The 21,213-nt window shown below is 32.1% G+C and overlaps 1 protein-coding gene across 1 annotated transcript; it reads left to right on the top strand.

Moving 5' to 3' along the window:
- LOC105164621 lies at window positions 2,994-14,199 on the top strand. The gene is made up of 26 exons (XM_011083315.2): window positions 2,994-3,194; window positions 3,341-3,410; window positions 3,635-3,693; window positions 3,782-3,857; window positions 3,958-4,035; window positions 4,213-4,300; window positions 4,440-4,935; window positions 5,113-5,231; window positions 5,321-5,538; window positions 5,683-5,714; window positions 5,901-6,006; window positions 6,109-6,217; window positions 6,336-6,580; window positions 9,865-9,995; window positions 10,147-10,216; window positions 10,381-10,439; window positions 10,564-10,639; window positions 10,842-10,919; window positions 11,125-11,212; window positions 11,320-11,728; window positions 11,821-11,939; window positions 12,210-12,433; window positions 13,032-13,063; window positions 13,247-13,358; window positions 13,503-13,614; window positions 13,747-14,199. The coding sequence occupies exons 1-26, from the start codon at window positions 3,045-3,047 to the stop codon at window positions 13,958-13,960; spliced, it is 3,570 nt and encodes a 1,189-aa protein (XP_011081617.2). The 5' UTR covers window positions 2,994-3,044; the 3' UTR covers window positions 13,961-14,199.

Raw genomic sequence — 21,213 nt, 5'->3', positions numbered from 1 at the left:
TTTATCAGAAAATGATCAAATATGAGATATTCATGTCTAAATTTATAAGGTGAGTCTTAGTGCTACTTACAACTCTCCACCTTTTTAAACTTTTTTAGGTTTTTTTGAAAAATGTGGCCAAGTCATTAGTAGCACTAATGACTTGGGCACAACTTGTTTTTTTAATCTATATTTGTGTTATACTTAATAGTGATAATTATATACTAATTAATTAATAGTTATCATTATTTTAATTTTATAATGTAAAATATTAATAAAAATATTAATTTTAAATTAACTTTAACAACTAATAAAATTAAAAATTACATATAAATAAAAAAATTATTCAAGTATTGGCTTTATTATTTTAACATTTACAATTCTGCCTTAACATATTATTTTGATGTGATGGAGCTTCATTTTGTTTGTGATTGGACACGATTTGTTTTTTTATCTATGTTTGGGGTCAGTCCATCTCATTAGAATAGTGTCGTACATCAATTGAAATGTCCCAAAATTTCAATTGATCCACAACACTACTCTACACATATTTATAATATATATACTAATTATAATTCTATTTATGTATTTACTAATTATAATTTTTAACTGAATTACATTATAATTTTTTTATATAATATTTAATAATAAAAAATATATTAATTATTTTATTAATTTTTAACAATTATTAAAATTAAAAATTACATATAAATAAAAATATAAGAACTATAACGTGGCTCAGGGTTTAATTTAGTCCTTAGTTCTTGTTTGGTTTATTATCACATCTTATTTAAATATTTTTAATCTGTTTAGCATGTAGTAAACCAAAAATAGTATAATTATGTAATTATTAAAATGAAGAGAAAAATATTTAAAACAAAGTATGTTTATTTGTTAGTGTAGCACAATATTTAATAAAATTTAATATAAACAATACTTAACAAAAAAATTAAAAGAAATAAAAATGCCCAAGTCGTTAAAAAAATAAAAATAAAGGGGAGTGTTAGTAGCAGAAACGACTCCCCTTAGGATTGCAACTCTACCCATTTTGCGGTAGAGTTGCAATTTTATCTTTTTTTAATAATATATGAATAAATAACTCAATTATTTACTAAATTTAGATAAGAAAAAAAAAAAGGACTCTGGCTTGCATATAAAACAAAAATTAAGAGTATGATATATATCACTAGAAAAAAATTATTATTAAAAACAATATTAATGGTTATGATTAATTTTTTTAGTAAATAATTATAATTAATCACGGTTAAATAAGATTAATGTAAAAAATTAATTTTTTCATTATGACAAAATTATTTCGTTAAGAGCCATGTCAAAATATTTGTCATGGCTTTTAATCGTGGTAAATATTTTAGCTCCACTGGCAAAAATTACAACTAATAATCATTACAAGATCATGATCAATAACTATTAATTCGGTACTACTATTTATTATTAATCATGACAATGAATCATAATTAAATGAATTTTTTTGTAGTATATGGCTCTATTTGCAGCTACTGCATGGAGGTACGCCAACATTTCTATTACTGAAATACATGTAATGAGTACGTATTAATCGTGTTCCTCGTGTACGCTAATTTTATCGTCAATTGTTTTTTTTCTTTTCATCATTCCTTTCTTTTTATCTTCTCCTTTTCCTTTAATTATTCTTTCTCTTCTTTTGTTTTTTCTTCCTTTATCCTCTTCCTATATATTTCCTGTACTTGCTGTGTTTTCTAAGAGGATTAAAGGCAGTTTTAGTTTCCTAACTTCAAGATATTCTCATTTTAGTTCCGTAATTTACTAGGGTTCTATTTTAGTCCTTTATAACTTAAAAAAACTCAATTTTGATACACATTTAGTAGAAAATTCGCCTCAATCACCGGAAAAAGTCACATGGTCTTCACGTGACTTTTTAAATTGGAGGTTTCGTTTTTATTGGCTTAAAAAGCTCACGTGGCGACGACTTGGTGATGGCGTGGAAATAAAAACGTGTACAAAAATTGAGTTTTTTTAAGTTATAGAGGACTAAAATGGAACCCTAGTATGTTACGGGATTAAAATGAGAATTGCCTGAAGATAGGAGATTAAAATTGCCTTTAATCCCTAGGCCATGTGACTTTTTAAGCCAATAAAAATGAAACCCCCCATTTAAAAAGTCACGTGAAGGTCATGTGACCTTTTTTTCGGTAACTGAGGCAAATTTTCGACCAAATGAAAATTGAATTTTTTTAAGTTATAGAGGGCTAAAATGGAACTCTAGTAAGTTACGGGACTAAAATGAGAATTGGCTGAAATTAAGGGACTAAAATTGCCTTTAATCGTTTCCTAAAATCTAGGACGTCCAGCCATCGGGACACAAACGTCATTTTCTATGGACCTCTCCATCCCAGTAAAAATCATTTTCGGACTAGGTTTAATCAAACAAATCACAGAGTAAAGATATCACGCTTGCTATATGATTGGTCATTTTCTCTAAATTGTACACCAATTACACGGCAAGTGTAATGATTTAGGTCTGGTCGAGTTAAGTTTGGACTAGAATTTTCCCAATCGAGCTGAATTTGAACGAGCGTAGATATATTGGCTACAAATTTATAGTCCGTTGCCGTTAACTGCTCGGGCATCGACCCAAGAAGAATCAATTTTAGGCTTATTGGTAATCCATGATCAACTTCCTTTCGTTCCATTCAATCCTCCTCTTCTTTTTTTACAAGTTTTGCTGTTAGATGGTGACCTTGCAATCGTCTTGTCTTAAAGGTGGAAAAGTGCTAAATTGAATTGCTGTAGTAAAATCTTGTTATGTATATTAGTTTTTGATACTTTAATAGCACGGTTATAGAATGTGTGGTGTGTGCAGCAAGTTAGATAAGTTTCCAGAAAAGGAAAAAATAGAATCTAATGTTTTGGCTTTAATAAGCTTGGATGAGAAGCAAGAAATTGGATTCTTGCAAAATAGATGCAATGGAGCAGCTATAAATATGTGAAGTGGTTCTTCATTTTCTATATATAAGCATTAGAGAAAAAAACAATAGTAGGTACGTAGTTGTTGTGCAGGTGGTGAAATGGACAACGGTTCAACTGGATTATGGCCAGCAATTCTTGATAAGGTTTATGAGCTGATGAACCCGCCTTCCGCCGATGGCGACCTCAAAATCACTCGTAATGATTTCCCTCCTAATTTTGTGTTTGGAACTGGCACTTCTGCGTACCAGGTAATTTTTCATCAACACCACCACTAATTAATTCCAAATACCTACTTCTTCATTATTAATTAATTATGTACTGTACGATTGACTATTATAAAGGCCATCACAAGATTTTTTTTATTAATTCAAGATATTGATGTTTAATCCTGCAGAATGAAGGTGCTGCTGCACAAGGTGGTAAAGGCCCTAGTATCTGGGATACTTTTACCCTCAACACTCCTGGTCTCCCTCTCTCTCTCTCTCTCTTTGTGTTTATGTGTGCATGTATATGCATGCATGCAAGTTAATTATATATGCTCTCTCTCTCTCTCTCTCTCTCTCTCTCTCTCTCTCTCTCTCTCTCTCTCTCTCTCTCTCTCTCTCTCTTTGCGTGTATGTGTGCATGTATATGCATGCATGCAAGTTAATTTTATATGTTGATAAAATGGATGGATTCTGAGTGACAGGGAGGGTTGTTGATGGATCTAATGGAAATATGGCTACTGATATGTATACCAGATTCAAGGTAATTTTAACTCTCCTTGGAGTTTAATGGACTGTATATAATTTATAAATAGGGTGCATATACTTACATTTAATTTATTTTCTTGCAGGAAGATATTAAAATTATGAAGAAAATGGGGTTTGATGCCTATAGATTTTCCATTTCATGGCCAAGAATTTTGCCCCGTAAGGTTTACAACGACGATTAGAGTGTAATAAAAGAGCTCCCTATATGAGGTGTTATTACTACTTGTTGAACTGATTTATGTTGTAAATGTCTTATTAGGTGGAAGGTGTTGTGCTGGAATCAATCAAGAAGGAATTGACTACTACAACAACGTGATCGACACTCTCATTGAACATGGTTAGACAAAAAATCATCAACAATTCTTTTATTGCAACGTACAATTCCATCATTTGAGATACGTTGCTTTCACATATATATATAGGTTTCTGAAGAGAAATATCTAGATCTTTTAACCACTGAGATGGTACTTTCAGAATGCTAATGTTTATTTGTGCATGTGTCCCTGTCATGCAGGAATTGAGCCTTATGTGACTCTTTTTCACTGGGATCTTCCTCAGTGTTTACAAGATGAGTACGAGGGCTTCTTAAGCAAAAGAGTGGTGTAAGTTATTTCTGATGTCTCAAAAGTCGACTTGATGCATAAACAATAACAAGATTGGTCAAAATAGGTTGTCCTCATTAGGAGGGGAGATGGAGGTTATATATAACTTTGATGGTTTTTGGTGATCATACAACAACAGGGATGATTTTCGCGAGTATGCGGAGTTGTGCTTTTGGGAATTCGGTGATAGGGTGAAGCACTGGATTACGCTGAATGAGCCGACAACCTATAGTATTCAAGGATATGCGGCATGCACTTTTCCCCCCAGTCAAACCCCTTCTCCAACGTTCCTTTCAGCTCTAATTTCATCAGTGAGAGATTTCTTTCATGATCATCCAGCTATGCAAGGCTTTGATATCACTTCTATTCCATCAACTATTCGCTCACTTTTGGCTTCACTTCTCCACTCATATTCTTCAGACACTTACACAGATGGAACCAACGTTGTTGCTTACAGAGGCGTTTTTGAACCAACGCAACTCTTATCCACATTTCTCTATGATGATACTTGTACTAATTATAACAATTATAGTTCAAAGCCAAAGACAGATCAAACCAAAGATGTCTATATTGTTGGAAGAAATTTGCTCCTTGCTCATGCCGCCGCAGTGGACTCGTACAGGAAAAAATTCCAGGCTAACTAATATATGTCCATCGGCTTTGTTTGCTCATTGTATTTAATTTATATTATTAAGAATACAATTAATTTACTATATATATTTACTGATGCCTCCATGCATAATAATTTCTGATTTAAATTTTCCCCCTGTCTATTAATTATGGACTTAATTTGATTGAAAAATCTTGATTAGGAACATCAAGAAGGAAAGATAGGAATAACACTTGTCACCCACTGGCTTGAGCCTCTAAATGAACGTGACCCTGATGACATAAAGGCTGCTAAAAGAGGCGTCGATTTTATGTTGGGATGGTAATTAATTGAGTCAATTCGCCTGATCGAAATTAATTAATTTTTTTGATACAAATGATCGAGTTTTGTTGGTTGATTAATAATTTCAGGTTCCTGGAACCTATAGTATCAGGCAAGTATCCGCAAAGTATGATAGATAATGTTCCAACAGAAAACCTGGCTCCGTTTACAAAGTCTGAATCTGAAATGGTGAAAGGATCATATGACTTTCTGGGTTTGAACTACTATACAGCAAATTATGCTTCCAATGATCCTGAACCCGACTGTGCAGATGGCTACTTTAAAGATCAACATATTAAGCTTCACAGTATGCTCCGAACAACCTTCTATATATAAGACAAATATAATTGCTTTTGTTTCCTTTGAAAACTATATATTTAATCAGATTAAATGAAACTTTTTAATCAACAATTAATTCTATATGTCCTTCTTTTGCCCCCTCTATATATAGCTCGTCGAGATTGGACGCCAATCGGCAAAATGGTAATGATCGATCTCCCATTCCATTATTCAAATTTTTATTTATTTATTTTAGTCAAATTAACAGGTACACACATGCATGAATCCTATATATATGTATTTGTACATAGATGAAATAAACTAGTTTGAAAGAACTGATTTATGCGTCCATTCATAATATATTTGTTTGTCATGCATTTGTGAAATTAGGCTGGTTCATCTTGGTTGTTCATAGTTCCATGGGGAATTTACAAGCTCCTCAAACACACAAACGAAACGTACAAGAACTTGCCACCAATATACATAACAGAGAACGGTACTATATACTCTTTTTTAATTACTTGCAATTGTTTGTATTTAAACCATAATTTATAGATATATGCGGTGATCAATATTGGCAAACGAATCACTTTGATAGGGGTGGATGAAAGGAGTAATCACAAACTTACTGCTCATCAAGCCTGTGACGACACAATGAGAGTGAACTATTACCAGGAACATCTTACATATGTTCGGAAGGCGATGGAGTGAGTTTTTTATTTATAAATTCGGATTTGCATCAGATATATTGCATGTCAACTCTAATATTCAAGTTATATATATATAAATATATTAAAGTTTTGATCATTATGATTATAATTGCAGTGAGCACGTGGACATAAGGGGTTATTTTGCATGGTCGTGGTGTGATAATTTTGAATGGACTGAAGGGTATTCAGTTAGATTCGGGATCATGTATGTGGACTTTATGAATGATCTCAAAAGATACCCCAAAAAGTCAGCTATATGGTTCAGTAAGTTTTTGAAAAGGAAGAAGAAGGTAATTGTGAATGCTAAGAAGAGGCAAAACACAAAAACTACTGATTATGATGATCTGGATGCGCTGGATTAAAGCTGCTGCTGCTTCAAGACTACTAAAACCAGTGCTTTTATGCACTGTGTCTGTGTGTCCTTTTACTATATGTATGTTTTTAAGTGTGTGGTTTGATGAATAACTGTTTGTGTTGGTTATTCTACGTACAATAAATGGAGCCCTACAGCTATGAGGCCTCCAGCAGGGTCTGCTTCTTGTTGCAATGTGTGATGTGCTTTATAAACAATATATATAACAACTTAATTATGAGTACATGGTTTCATTTATTTTCCTTATTATATTTAGATATATAGATACCAAATCAAATTATTGGCTTATTCTGGTTTATGGTCTGATGTAAGAGTACATCCGGGTTCATAGATTTGAACTCATACCTTTCAAAATTTTCAACTATAAACTTGAATTATATTTTGTTGAACAGTTACCAATAGATTTTAAATTCTTTTAACTTCGAGTAATTCAAAATTATTTCTTCAAATACTTCTCACAAATTTAAATTTACGAATCCAAATAGGTTTAATTGCATTTCTAGTTTTGTAGTTATAGTCATTTGGTATTTTGGCCATGATTTACTAGGTTAGCAATTTAGTCATGTACGCTTTTAAGTTTTTACAATTTTAAAATAAAATTGATCGAGATTTTTAAAATTGAACAGAAAAAGACAAAAATCGAACTTTGAAAAATTCTAACCAATTTGTCCTAAAATCCCAAAAGTTTAAAATGTATAAAACTAAATTATTATCCTAATAAATTACAAGATTAAAAATACATCTACATCGTCCAAATATAACAGCAGACCAACTTGGAATGCTAATTTCCAATAGCCTTATCCCCATACAGACAAATAAAAACTGGGTACATGACGTATAGGTGGGCAGCTGCACCCTTAATGACCGTGTGAGATATGATAAATAGTGTGAAAGAGAGTTTCATTAGTCAACTTTATTTGTTCAATCTTCCAGAAGGAAATTTTGTTGATAACTACAATTACTAAAAGTAAATGCAACTCTACTAAATTTATATTTCAGGACAGTACTATTTGAACAAATAAAATATTCCATGTCCCATAAATAACATTGCAACTTAGACTTTTTCGTCCTGACAGAATATATTACTTATGACCTAAGTTCTTATGAGATTGGATAATTAATTAAGGAACGTGACACTGATGCATGCACGTTTCGTTCCCCCGGTTTTTTTTTTTTTTTCTTCATTGTTTTTTAATTTTCAGATATATAGAAATCAATGGCTTTCAGAGAATAAATTAAATACCATTATCAAAAAATAAATTATTTTCTATATAATATAGATCGATGACTGTGACTTAAAAATCATAACAAATCAATATTATTTACAACAGCCAAACTAAAAATCAATGCGAAACTTAAGGTGTCTCAATCAAAATGTTAGGTGCCCAATCCCATCTCGACTAAATCATTATATACTAGAAAAAACAAAAGTTAAGTCAAGATCCAAAATAGAGCATTCCCAAGGCATAATTAATTAGATATTAGTCATAATTGTACAATGATTTGTAACTACAATGTATCAAGTGTTGGAATCGTTGCTAACAAAAATACTCGAGAAATCAATTAAGAAACATATTCATGGGAGTTAATTCAATCAAGTAATAATATCATATCATAATGTTGAAAGAAAACTAATAATATTAAATAACCAACTTCCAACTACTATTTTATAACTATATCCAAAAATTAACCAATTAGGCGACAGATGTTTTGGCAAAAGAAGCAGTAGCTTCTAATTTTGAATCACTATAATTCAAATTCTTGCCCCATATTTCTGACCTTAATTTTGTGTTAAGATATATATATATATATATGATAGTTATGTACCAAAGGTTATCCAATTTAAGCATCTAAAGCGTATATGTAATTATACTCTTGTGAGAAAACCTATTATATTTAATACTAATTATAATGTTATTGTTAAAAAAAGAAAATATATACATTAATATAAGCCAGTCAGTCAACTATATTAATTTTTGCAGTAAATTTTCTTACCCAATTTACAGGAAAGGGGCCTGCAGGTTGACATCGTACTACAAATATTTAATATGATATTGATTGAAGCTTACCAACATACAATTTGTCATATGCGACTGCCAACGTTAAATTCGTCGCATTTTATTAGTTCAACACTTCAACTAACGCCACAAAATTAGGATATATTTGAAACCATGAATCATTTATAAAAATATTTATATATTATTTATTAACTCAATTTTTATATGAATCAAAAATCAAACCCCTAATCATATGAATGAATAAGCAATTAACAAACGTAGGACATATATAGTTAATTATATATCAATTATCTTTTCATTGTTAGAAAAGAAGAGAAATAATAATAATAAAAAGAAAAAGAAGATGAAGAAAGGCAAGTGTGGAACCCGACAAGTTCGCTATTTATAATTATTAAAAAAAAAAAAAAAGGCAAGTGGGAACCACTCAAATTGGGAACAGAAAATTAATTTGTTAATTGACTTAATCATGTAGGTCAAGCATCGAGGAATGATCATGTTCATACACTAGAATGATGAGGCAATTAATTATAAGGTGGTTGATAGTCCAAAATAAAATTGCATTTTTCATTCTGTATTAAGAAAAGTGTCGCTACCGAATTATCTTATCAATATATTTAGAGTGAATAGGGGGTTGAACTCCCTAATGAGCAAGATATGTTTAAATTTCTCACCTATGAGACCTACGAAGCAAACCACTGTCAGAACTTCATTAGAAAGTTGTTGGTAATAGACCTCTTCAATGCTTAAGTCAGATAAGTCGTAGGTATAATGTATAAAGTTGTAAGCATATTAGGATAGTAAAAATTATACTTAGAATATGTGAGTGTAATTATTTATAAGTTTCCCCTAATTGTACAATTTTCAAGTTAAGTTATGAACCACAAATGATAAAAAGAAAATCGCATACATATTAGAACATTGGAGGTATCATGAGTATATCGGAAAAACCCGAAATAATTACAATTGACATACAGTAGGAAAATATATATGAAGCAGTATGTGATGTTACTACAATTGAATTTCCGGGAAAATGGGTTTAGCAACAGGGGGCAGTGGGCTTAGTTATGTGATTATTTAAGGCAAGTTGCAATAATATACTAAAATTAATATAAATTGAGATGAGGTGAAGAAGCCGGTGTTGAGCAGCTATAAATAAACGGAAGTGCATTGGGTGCTCATGTCTCATCAATTAACCCCAAAATCCCTTAGCAAGTAAAAGAAGGAGAGTGCATCCAGAATTAAGTTTTGAGGAGTTATGGAGAAGCAATTTAGCAGTATGAGCATCAGCGCAACAGAAATAACTAAGGCAGACAGCACATGTAACATCAGCTGTAATCAGTTCCCTAATGATTTTGTCTTCGGAGTTGGTACATCTGCTTACCAGGTAAATATAACTAGTACCACGTATTCTCTCATCCATCTCATTTCTAAACAAATATACTTAAGAAATCTGTGTACATACATAACTTATACGGTTTTTTGGGTCAATACGCTCATTTATTTTGTTTGTCATTTATAAATATATAAATTTAAAGCATGAAGGAGGTGCTGTAAAAGGCGGTAGAGGCCCTAGCATCTGGGATGTTTTCGCCTTGAACGCTCCAGGTCTCTCTCTCTCTCTCTCTCTCTCTCTCTCTCTCTCTCTCTCCCCATTTGTGTACATGTATGTATGTGTATGTAGACTGCATGAACAACGTATATATGTGCATGTGCAAGGCTGTATATAATTAGCGCAAGTTACTAGCTAGCTTCATTGATGCGAGTGACAGGCAGAATTGATGATGGATCCAATGGAAACGTAGCTGCTGATATGTATACCAAATATAAGGTAACTTAATTGACTCTCCATTTTTATTGAAGTTATAGATATGTATATATATATATATATATATATATACACACTTTACATGTTGACTTTGATTAAGGATAGATTTGTTACTTAATTTATATAGGATGATATTAAGATGATGAAGAGCATGGGTTTTGACGCCTATAGATTTTCGATTTCATGGTCAAGAATTTTGCCCGGTAAGATTTATACATGTTGATAAATAGTTATTGGTTATTACATGTTAATAAATAATTATTGGTGATAAAAACAAATATTAATCAATAAATTTATGTGGTTCACATGTGATTAGTCATTAACAAATTTTTAAACCCAAGACGTGCAAGTCTTGATACATATGTCTGAGCTAATTTGTTTATTTGGGTTTATGTATATTGTTAGGTGGAAGACTTTCCCTTGGTGTCAACAAAGATGGAATTGACTATTATAATGATCTTATCAATACTATCATTGCGAATGGTTAGACTCATCACAGCTTCATAACTTACCCGCACTTATGCTGCATTTTAGGCTAGCAATTATTTGTACATATATACTACGATCATCATCTGGATATATAGTTCTATACTATATATGAAATTATATAATATATATATAATTAATTTTTAAAGTATTATATATTTATGAAGTATACATGATGCATTAAGTACTTGTGATGATGCAGACATGACACCTTTTGTTACTCTGTTTCACTTCGATCTTCCTCATTCTTTGCAACAAGAGTACGATGGCTTCTTAAGCAGAGACGTAGTGTAAGTAGTTCATTATCTCATTCATGTCCAATATCTTCCCAAACCACATAAATATATATACATTAATGTTCCAAGATTGTACTAATTACAACAACATTAATATATAGGGAGTTTTTCCGTGAGTTTGCCGAGCTGTGCTTTTGGGAATTTGGTGACCGAGTGAAATATTGGATCACATTGAACGAGCCATGGAGTTATGCTCATAATGGATATGTGACACGCCAATTTCCACCTCTGGGCCGTGATTTAACTGCAGCTCGACGTTCAGCAGCTCTAACTTCAACTCCGCCAGCTCTAACAAAAAGCACTACACCCAAAATGATGAACTACATCCCCTGCAGATGTAGGCCACATGATGAGCAACATCAATATCTCAAGGCAGCTGCAGCCTCCAATCAATTTAGTAGCAGTGGGTCCAGACTAAGATGGGATCCTGCCAAAGATGCATACACTGTTGCAAGAAACTTGCTGCTTGCTCATGCAGAAGCTTTTCACGCTTATAGAACCAAATTTGAGGTTGGTTTTGACCACTTAATTCATTTCTTCTTCACAAATTTAGAGAATAAATTGATGTCTATGAATTGATCGAAACTTTAAACTGTCATCAGGAACATCAAAAGGGCAAGATAGGAATTGCACTTAACTCAGTCTGGTGTGAGCCTTACAAGAAAGATGATGCTGATGATATAGAAGCCGCCAAAAGAGCTATGGATTTTATGTTTGGATGGTAATTAATCCACTTTAATTAATTATAACATCATTTGTCTCTTTTTTAATTATGTGACCGTATATGCATGATTAAAAGTGTAATTATGAATTGAAACATGGGCAAACGTTAACATATCTACAAGAGATGATATCCAGGTTGTTCAGTACTTGGATGTGATGGGTTCTTCCTCATTTTTAAAGTTTAACGATGCACACCTCCTCCCATGCATCTTAATTTAATTTTAATGTCATTTTTAATTTTGTTGTCCCAATTTACTATTAATTTCAGGTTCTTGGAGCCTGTATTAACTGGTCAATATCCAAAACGTATGAGAGATTACGTTCCTTCTGAAAATCTGGCACCTTTCTCAGATCGTGAAGCCGAGATGCTCAAGGGCTCCATTGATTTTCTTGGCATAAACTATTACACAGCCATTTATGCAGCCAATAATCCCAATCCCAGAGACGTCCAAGAAGGCCACTCTAGAGATCAGCACGTCAAATTTAGTTACAGTAAGTTTTTCAGAAAAATCTCCTTTTTCTTTATGAACCAAATGTAGTGCATCCTTTTCTTCTAAATTAATTAATAGGATTATTTTCATCCCCTAACTTCAGGACATTCTCGTTTTAGTTCCTAAGTTACTAGAGTTTCATTTTGGTCCCGTAAAACTGAAAAAATCTCAATTTTGGTACAAATTTGATCGAAAAGTTGAGTCACTCGCCGTAAAAAGTGACTTTTTAAATTAGGGCTTGCATTGTAATTGGCCATCCTAAAAGGCTTAAAGGTAATTTTCGTCCTCTAATTTCTGGCCTTTCTCGTTTTAGTCCCCTAACTTCAGGCCATGTCTTCACCACATCATTTTTTTCAGCCAATCACAATGCAAGCCCCAATTTAAAAAGTCATTCCGGCGAGTGACTCAAAACTTTCCAATCAAATTTGTACCAAAATTAGGATTTTTTTAGTTTTATGGGACCAAAATGGAACCCTAATAACTTAGAGGACTAAAACGAGAATGACCTGAAATTAGTGGATGAAAATTGCCTTTAAGCCTTAATTAATATATATATATACGTGCAACTGATTGTATCCTTTTACTATTGTTTTCTGCAGCTGATCCTCTTGGGACGCTAATAGGTCCACAGGTGAGATGGAGAGATTCTACAATATTAATATTGAAATTTATATTCCTAAATTTTCTCTCAACTTGCTAATTATTGTTAAATAGAAATAACTACGTTTATTGGACTGGAATATTTATTCGTATTACACATTAATAACAAACTAACTTATATAATCATATTTCCATTGATGGATGTATATTATAGGCTGGTTCGGAGTGGTTGCACATATATCCTGACGGACTTTACAATTTGCTGACAAAATATGTCAAAGACCAATATAAAGACAAGGTCCCGGTTATATACATTACAGAAAATGGTACCATTTTACGCACTACGTACCATACTCATTTGCTATGTTATACATATATATATATATATATATGTATATATATAGTTTAAGTGAATATTTATTAATCATAACTACGAAGTTTGCAATCTATATATGTACTTAATTAATTAGGGGTGGACGAAAAGAACGACTACACACTCACAGCTAAAGATGCTTGTGCCGACAGCATGAGAGAGGACTATCATAAACGCCATCTTCTAAAGCTTCTAGATGCAATGAATAAGTAAGTTCTGACATCGATCCCGTATATATTAATTAACTCTAAAATAGTACATATGATTGATTGAATTTTGACTTGTTTAATATTAGAGAGCAAGCTGTTCATAGTTGAGTGTGATTATTGTAAATATTGCAGAGATAAGGTGAATGTAAAAGGTTACTTTGCATGGTCGTGGTGTGATAATTTTGAATGGACTGAAGGATACACTGTCAGATTTGGACTTATTTATGTCGACTACATGAATTATCTCACAAGATATCCGAAAGCCTCAGCAATATGGTTCGCTAAGTTTTTGGCCACTAAGAAATTTGTGCGTGAACAGAAGAAACAAGAACCTGGGCAGAAATAAGCTGATGGAGGCCATGGCAGTGATGGATCTGTCTTATGTTGGATTAATGCGTATTTATTGTATTCTCTTTTGATTAATTTCCTCGGATGTTTGTCGTTACTGCATACCGCGAGCTCAGCTACTAATTAATACTCATCGTCGACAATGTTAATTTGTGGCGTTGAGCAGCATCAATAAACTGCTCCACCTTTGTGTTGTTTCCTAATTACTAAATGGTTTGTTTCTTTTGTTTATCGTCATTTATGTTTTTTGCTTGCTAATTTCCTCTCCTTGCTTTTAATATAAGTATAAAAGCTTCCGTGTTAAATAAATCTGATAACACTGTTTAATATTATATAGATGATATAAATTAAAGATGTTAAGAGTAGTGAATAATTTTCTTTAACCTCGTAAAGATATAATGCTACTTGGAGGCTTATTTATAACTTTACAAGGTATCACCAAGGATATAAACTGTTTTTTCTTTTTTTTTTTGATGATGAGTAATTTGTATTAACATATCTTTGCAAACGTTTGTCATTTTTTTTGTGATGAGCTTAGTGATATTTTTGTGCACATTCTGATTATCTGTCGCAAAATTCCATAGCAAATAAACTTCCTTTTGTTTTTGTTTTTTAGTGTAACTCTTGTAGTATAAAATTATAAGAATAGAAGTACATAGAAAATAAATTATCCTATTGATCAATATGATCAGATCAGAACTAAGTGTTTAAGTTACATTGTTTCTTATTTCAAACTATTCTTATGACGTTGAAGCTGGTTTTGACATATATATTACTCATCTATACTATTATAAAAGAGAACTCCATCGTATCAATTTTTGAATATTCAAATTTATCATTCAACTCATTTTTTTTCTATAATAAAATTTGATCATAATAATAATTTTAATATTTTTTAACAAATTTACTAAAATAGTCCTCAAACTTCCGCAACTTTTGACATTTTTATGTTTTTTTGAAGTCATTATCCCTAAATTGATAATCCTCAAACTTCCGCAACTTATTAAATATTTATAATTTTTAAATATTTTTGCACACACAATAAGCATGCCTTATATCGCTAGTTATTTATATACCTAGGTCTAGTTCCCAATTGTTTAATAATTTAATTGACATTATAAGATTAAAATCAAAGAAAAAAAAATTTTGGGAATTCACTGCAAGAGAACAGGGTATCAGAGACGGAAATTTCTGTCTCTGATACGCTGTTTTCCGTCTTTAAAATGAATCAGCGATGGAAAAATCCATCGCCACACTCTGTGGCTGAAAGCCCTGTGGATAAATATTATGACGAAAATATTCCATCTCTAATTTTGAGACCGAACATTTCCATCGCTAAACCGAGAACAAAGTTTTAGAGTAATCTGTCTCTAATTTTGGTAGGCAATCCGTCTCTGATTCCGTTGATAAAAAAAAGTAATATATGTCTTTGAAGGTAAAGTTTTTATTTGTTAGTTTTGTCTCTAATTCCGTCTCTGAAACGCACAAAATGTTCCGTCTCTAATCCTTCTATAATTTATTTTTGTTGTTTTTGGCAAATTTTTTAATTTTTGTACCCGAATTAATTTTTGGTCATTAAACCCTCAAATACATTCAACCAATACAAAATCTAAATTTTCCAAATCAAGAACAATAAATATTAAAAAAAAAATACTCATAATACAACCAACAATAATATAATTGATGTCGTTGTATCATCCAAATACTACCAAATTATATAAATCTCTGCACTCCCAAATCAATAAACATAATTCAAAGTGCAACCCAAATCAACATAAGCTAATTCATAAACAACCAACTGAAAAAATAAATTAACGATCTTTTTTGGAATGTTGTTGCTCCTACTATCCAGATCCACCGGCAAATTGATGGTTTGTGTGTCCCACATCTTGAAGTAATTTTCGAACTAATTCTTGTAGGTCTGCCTCCCTCTTTCGTGCTTCTTCAAGAGCAATTTGAAGCAATTTTTTATTTTCTTCTTCCATCTTTCTAGCGTTAGAGCGCGTGTCCTCCACAACTTTTGTTATCTCATTAAGCTTCTCCTCAGATGCTTTAAAAGTAGAACAAACTGAACTTGTACTTGTAAATTAGCCATTATTTTTGAAACCAAGATTTTTGATCTACTGATATAAAAAAAGAGGAACTAACATTTAAGCAAATTTGATGTAGTAACTCAACCTCTAATATATGAACATGCTCAGAATAAAGAACAGAGTTTGGATATTGGAATAAAAGACAAATTAGAAAGGATTTTACAGTTTAATATATAAAACATTTAATCCTTTATGAGTAAGCAATACCAGTTTGTGAATCATTTGTTGTGCATGTATTGAAATATTGATGAACTTCTTCAATGAAAAGTTCAACTGAGAATTGTCGCAAAATGTGTTATGTTCTAATGCCTATTATCTAGCATGAAGTTTCTGATTTTCTTAGTTTCAAGTAGCTGTCGGAAAAAAACAATTAGGAGCAAAGTAGCAGAACACGATTAAAAGAGGCGGTTGTATGGTTCTCAGCTTAACTTAACGAAAGGAAAAGATGGTTTTGAGTAATAGGAACCTTCTCAACTGAAAACGATTATACCTTGTGGACATAAAACTTCACATCCCCAACAGCAATCACCAAGTTAGTTGCCAACTCTGTGGCTACATATCTGAAATAGAAATGCTTCCAACAGTTAAATTGGCAAATTGCAATCACCTTTAATCCGCATCTTTCAATTGAATATAATTTAAATATATAATATATAATATAATATCATATCATATATAATATATATTAATATATAATATAGAATATATATAATTAATAAAATTCAAATTAATTAATTAAAATTAAATAATGCATTATAATTATACAAATATATATATTATCATGTCATATAAAATTTTACAACTTAATTATTATTTTCATTAATAAAAAAAATTCTTATTCTTGTGTTTTAATATTTTCATAAATAAAAAATTCCTAATTACAACATCAGAGATGGAAATTTCCGTGGCTAAATTAAAGAAAAAATTAGCTACAGAAATACAGATGGAAATAAGCAAAAAAATTTAAGTGCTAGTCATCCCGATTTTTTAGGCAATCATTTAATAGTATCAGAGACGGATTATAACATACTTTAGCAAAATTATATATCCGTCTCTAAATAAAAATTATTAAAAGTTTATCATAAAAAAAAAATTGGTCTCTAAATTCATCTTTAATAAAGACGGATTTCATTCCGTCAATAAATTTTCGTCTTTAATACCCTGTTTTCTTGTAGTGATTATTTATTATAGAGAGAAAAAGAAGTTGCATGTAAAAATGCCATTAAGAGGACTCAGGTTCTATTTATCGCTACGTGTGTCGAGCACCAACATTTTTATCGATATTATATATATATAATCAAAAAGGGGTGATGCTTGATATATAAATTTTTTTTCTTTTTATTTTTCTCATACATCTTTTTCTCTCTCTTGCATAAATTATATATATCATTATTATCTTCTTTTATCAACAATTTCTTATACTTAATATATATGGTAACTTATTATTTTTGATATACATGCTTGAATAATAAAAGATAGATAAATAATTTAAATAAATGATGCTCATATATATATGAATGTTACGAACGCAAATGTGTTCCTCGTGTGCATTTCCCTCGATTTATTTATTTTTTCTTTTTCTCTTTTCCTTTTCTTGTACTTATTCTTATTCTTTCTCTCCTTTTATTTTTTCCCCCTTTATCCTCTTCCTATGGCCCTCTCCATCTAATCCATGTTAATTACGACTCTCTCTCCTTTACAAGTTTTGGTGTGAGATGGTGGCGACCTCTCATTATCTTGTCTAGTTAAAGCTGGAAAAGCCACAAATTGAAACCTTTCTTTCATGACATGATTATTTTTGATAATTTAATAGTTAGATTTTTAAAAATATATATAAAAATATAAGTGAGATTGCTAACCAATCCGTCAATTACCTTAAAATACCTTCTCAGGTCAAAACGTTCAATCAATATTACTGGAGTTGAGCAAAAGAAAAAGATATATACGTGTGTGTGTGTGTATATATACATATATATTAAGTGTTATTATACCAAACTTTAGGTTAAAAAAAAGTATAATTATCCTTATATTTTAACTCAAACCTACCCAATATAGCAAAAAATAAAGTATGCCATAAGTGCAAAAGAAGGAAAACTAAATTAAATTCTCATCCTTTAACTTTACCTGGAGAGGTACGTGCGTACTTGGTGGACAAGAAAATAATTGGATTCTTGCAGCTACCACCAATTAAGCCTTAGAGCAGTGACAGTGAGCACCTCACCGCAGCTATAAATAGATGGAAGTGCATTGGGTGCTCATGTTTCATCAAATTAACCCCAAAATCCCTTAGCAAGTAAAACAAAGAGAGTGCATCTAGAATTAAGTGTTAAGGAGTTATGGAGAAGCAATGTAGCAGTATGAGCATCAGCGCATCAGAAGTAACTAAGGCTGAACAGAAGTAACATCAGCTGTACTCAGTTCCCTAATGATTTTGTCTTCGGAGTTGGTACATCTGCTTACCAGGTAAATATAACTAGTACCACCTACTCTCTCATCCATCTTATTTCTAAACAAATATACTTAAGAAATCTGTGTACATACATAACTTATACGGTTTTTTGGGTCAATACGCTCATTTATTTTGTTTGTCATTTATAAATATATAAATTTAAAGCATGAAGGAGGTGCTGTAAAAGGCGGTAGAGGCCCTAGCATCTGGGATGTTTTCGCCTTGAACGCTCCTGGTCTCTCTCTCTCTCTCTCTCTCTCTCTCTCCCCATTTGTGTACATGTATGTATGTGTATGTAGACTGCATGAACAACGTATACATGTGCATGTGCAAGGCTGTATATAATTAGCGCAAGTTACTAGCTAGCTTCATTGATGCGAGTGACAGGCAGAATTGATGATGGATCCAATGGAAACGTAGCTGCTGATATGTATACCAAATATAAGGTAACTTAATTAACTCCCCTAAAATTTTTATTGTACCTACTCCAAGTTATGGATATGTGTATATATACACTTTACATGTTGACTATAATTAAGGATATATTTGTTACTTAATTTATATAGGATGATATTAAGATGATGAAGAGCATGGGTTTTAACGCCTATAGATTTTCGCTTTCATGGTCAAGAATTTTGCCTGGTAAGATTAATTATACATTTTCATAAATAATTATTGGTGATAAAAACAAATATTAATCAATAAATTTATTGGTTCACATGTGATTAGTCATTAATAAATTTTTAAGTCCAGGAGGTGCAGGTCTTGATACATATGTTTGAGCTAATTTGTTTATTGGGTTTGTGTAAATTGTTAGGTGGAAAACTTTCGCTTGGCGTCAATAAAGAAGCAATTGACTATTATAATGATCTTGTCAATACTGTCATTGCGAATGGTTAGACTCATCACAGCTTCATAACTTACCCGCACTTATGCTGCATTTTAGGCTAGCAGTTATTTGTACATATATACTACGATCATTATCTGGATATATAGTTCTATACTATATATAAAATTATATAATATATATAATAAATTCTTAAAGTATTATATATTTATGAAGTATACATGATGCATTAAGTACTTGTGATGATGCAGACATGACACCTTTTGTTACTCTATTTCACTTCGATCTTCCTCATTCTCTGTGTTAATAAAAATGATGGTCCAAACCAATATGATTGGGCCTTGCTCACTGGACGGCTGAATCCACTAAACCCATCCGCCCTCTATCCACCGACCCGGCCCATGGAAAGGTTTGACCCGGTGCTCTCACTACTTAAAACCTTTCCCCTCCATTACTAACCCTAATCCCCTATCAGCCGCTCCTTCTCCTCGTCTTCTTCTCCCACACGACCCTTCGGGTCTTCCCCGTTTCCTTTGTATTCTGTGCTCTTCCGTTCTCCGATAATGGCGGATAATGAGCCATTAAGGTCATGCCTCTTTAAATGGCTGATCCTTGTTGGCTCTAGGATAACGAAGTAACTACCTCTTCTCTCTTCCTCCTTACTCCGAAAATCAAAGCCTTTGTGGCCAGACCTTTGTGGTTTCTGTTGACAGCCTTTTGTGGCGGTTCCTTGGTGGATATTGGGTAACCTTTGTGGTTTACGGTCTCGGTAACATCCGTGCAACCGTGAGCAGGGTTGCGGCCTACGGCCTCTCTAGGCCCTGGGTCTTAGGCCTCTGAGCCGAAAATTGCTAAGGTGTTTATGTTCCCCATTCTGTAATTCCCCGACTTATTTTTGTATGTTTATTTCTGTTCTATAGGGTCCTTGTAATTTGTATTAGAAAAAGCCTGTAATAATTTAGTTTCTGTAATCGCTTATATTGAATTGGTGCCGGAGACCGATCCACTTATAACAGTGGTATCAGAGCGGGGTTAAGTCTCTGGCCTGAGGCCACTCACGGTAACATCGTTCTAACCCTTTCCTCTTTATTTTCGATTCCAGTTTCCCGACCCCTTATTGCTAACCTCCCTTGGCCGGGCTTGTGAAGCCGTCGGGTATCTAGTGGAGGCGTAGTCAAGGCCCTAGCACTATTAACTGTGATTTATTTTCTGTTGTTTGGAATTTTCTGTGATTGGGAATTTGCTGTTGTTTAATATTTGCTTCTATTACTTGAACTGTGAATTTCTGTGATATTACTGAAACTTGCTAAAATGTCTGGTTATAATTTACAACCATTTGACGGAAAAACTGATTTTTCTATATGGCAACAAAAAATGAAAGGTATCTTAATACAACAGAAAGTTTTTAAAGCCATTGAAGGAAAATATTCTGAAACTGTTTCTGAAGAAAAACGGCTTGAAAATGATGAATATGCGTACAGTTCTATTATTTTAAACCTATCTGATTCTGTAATTAGGAAAGTAGGTAAACAAAACACTGCTAAAGAACTGTGGAATAGGTTAGAAGAACTTTACACAGAAACTTCTCTTCCTAGTAAATTATTTCTTTTGGAAAAAAATTTCAGATATAAACTGGATCTTTCAAAAAATATTGAGGAAAATATTGATGATTTTACTAAATTAATCCAAGACATAAAATTGACAGGGGATAAAAATATTGACGATTATACTCCTATAGTTTTATTAAATGCTATTCCTGAGTCTTATGGTGATGTTAAAGCTGCAATAAAATATGGACGTGATAATGTAACTTTAGAAACTGTAATTAGTGGCTTAAAATCAAAAGAAATGGATTTAAAAAC

The sequence above is a fragment of the Sesamum indicum genome, linkage group LG6, assembly GCF_000512975.1.
Source record: "Sesamum indicum cultivar Zhongzhi No. 13 linkage group LG6, S_indicum_v1.0, whole genome shotgun sequence".
NCBI lineage: Eukaryota > Viridiplantae > Streptophyta > Magnoliopsida > Lamiales > Pedaliaceae > Sesamum > Sesamum indicum.
Note: the sequence above shows the minus strand (reverse complement) of the source record. Positions and strands in the feature narration are given on the sequence as shown.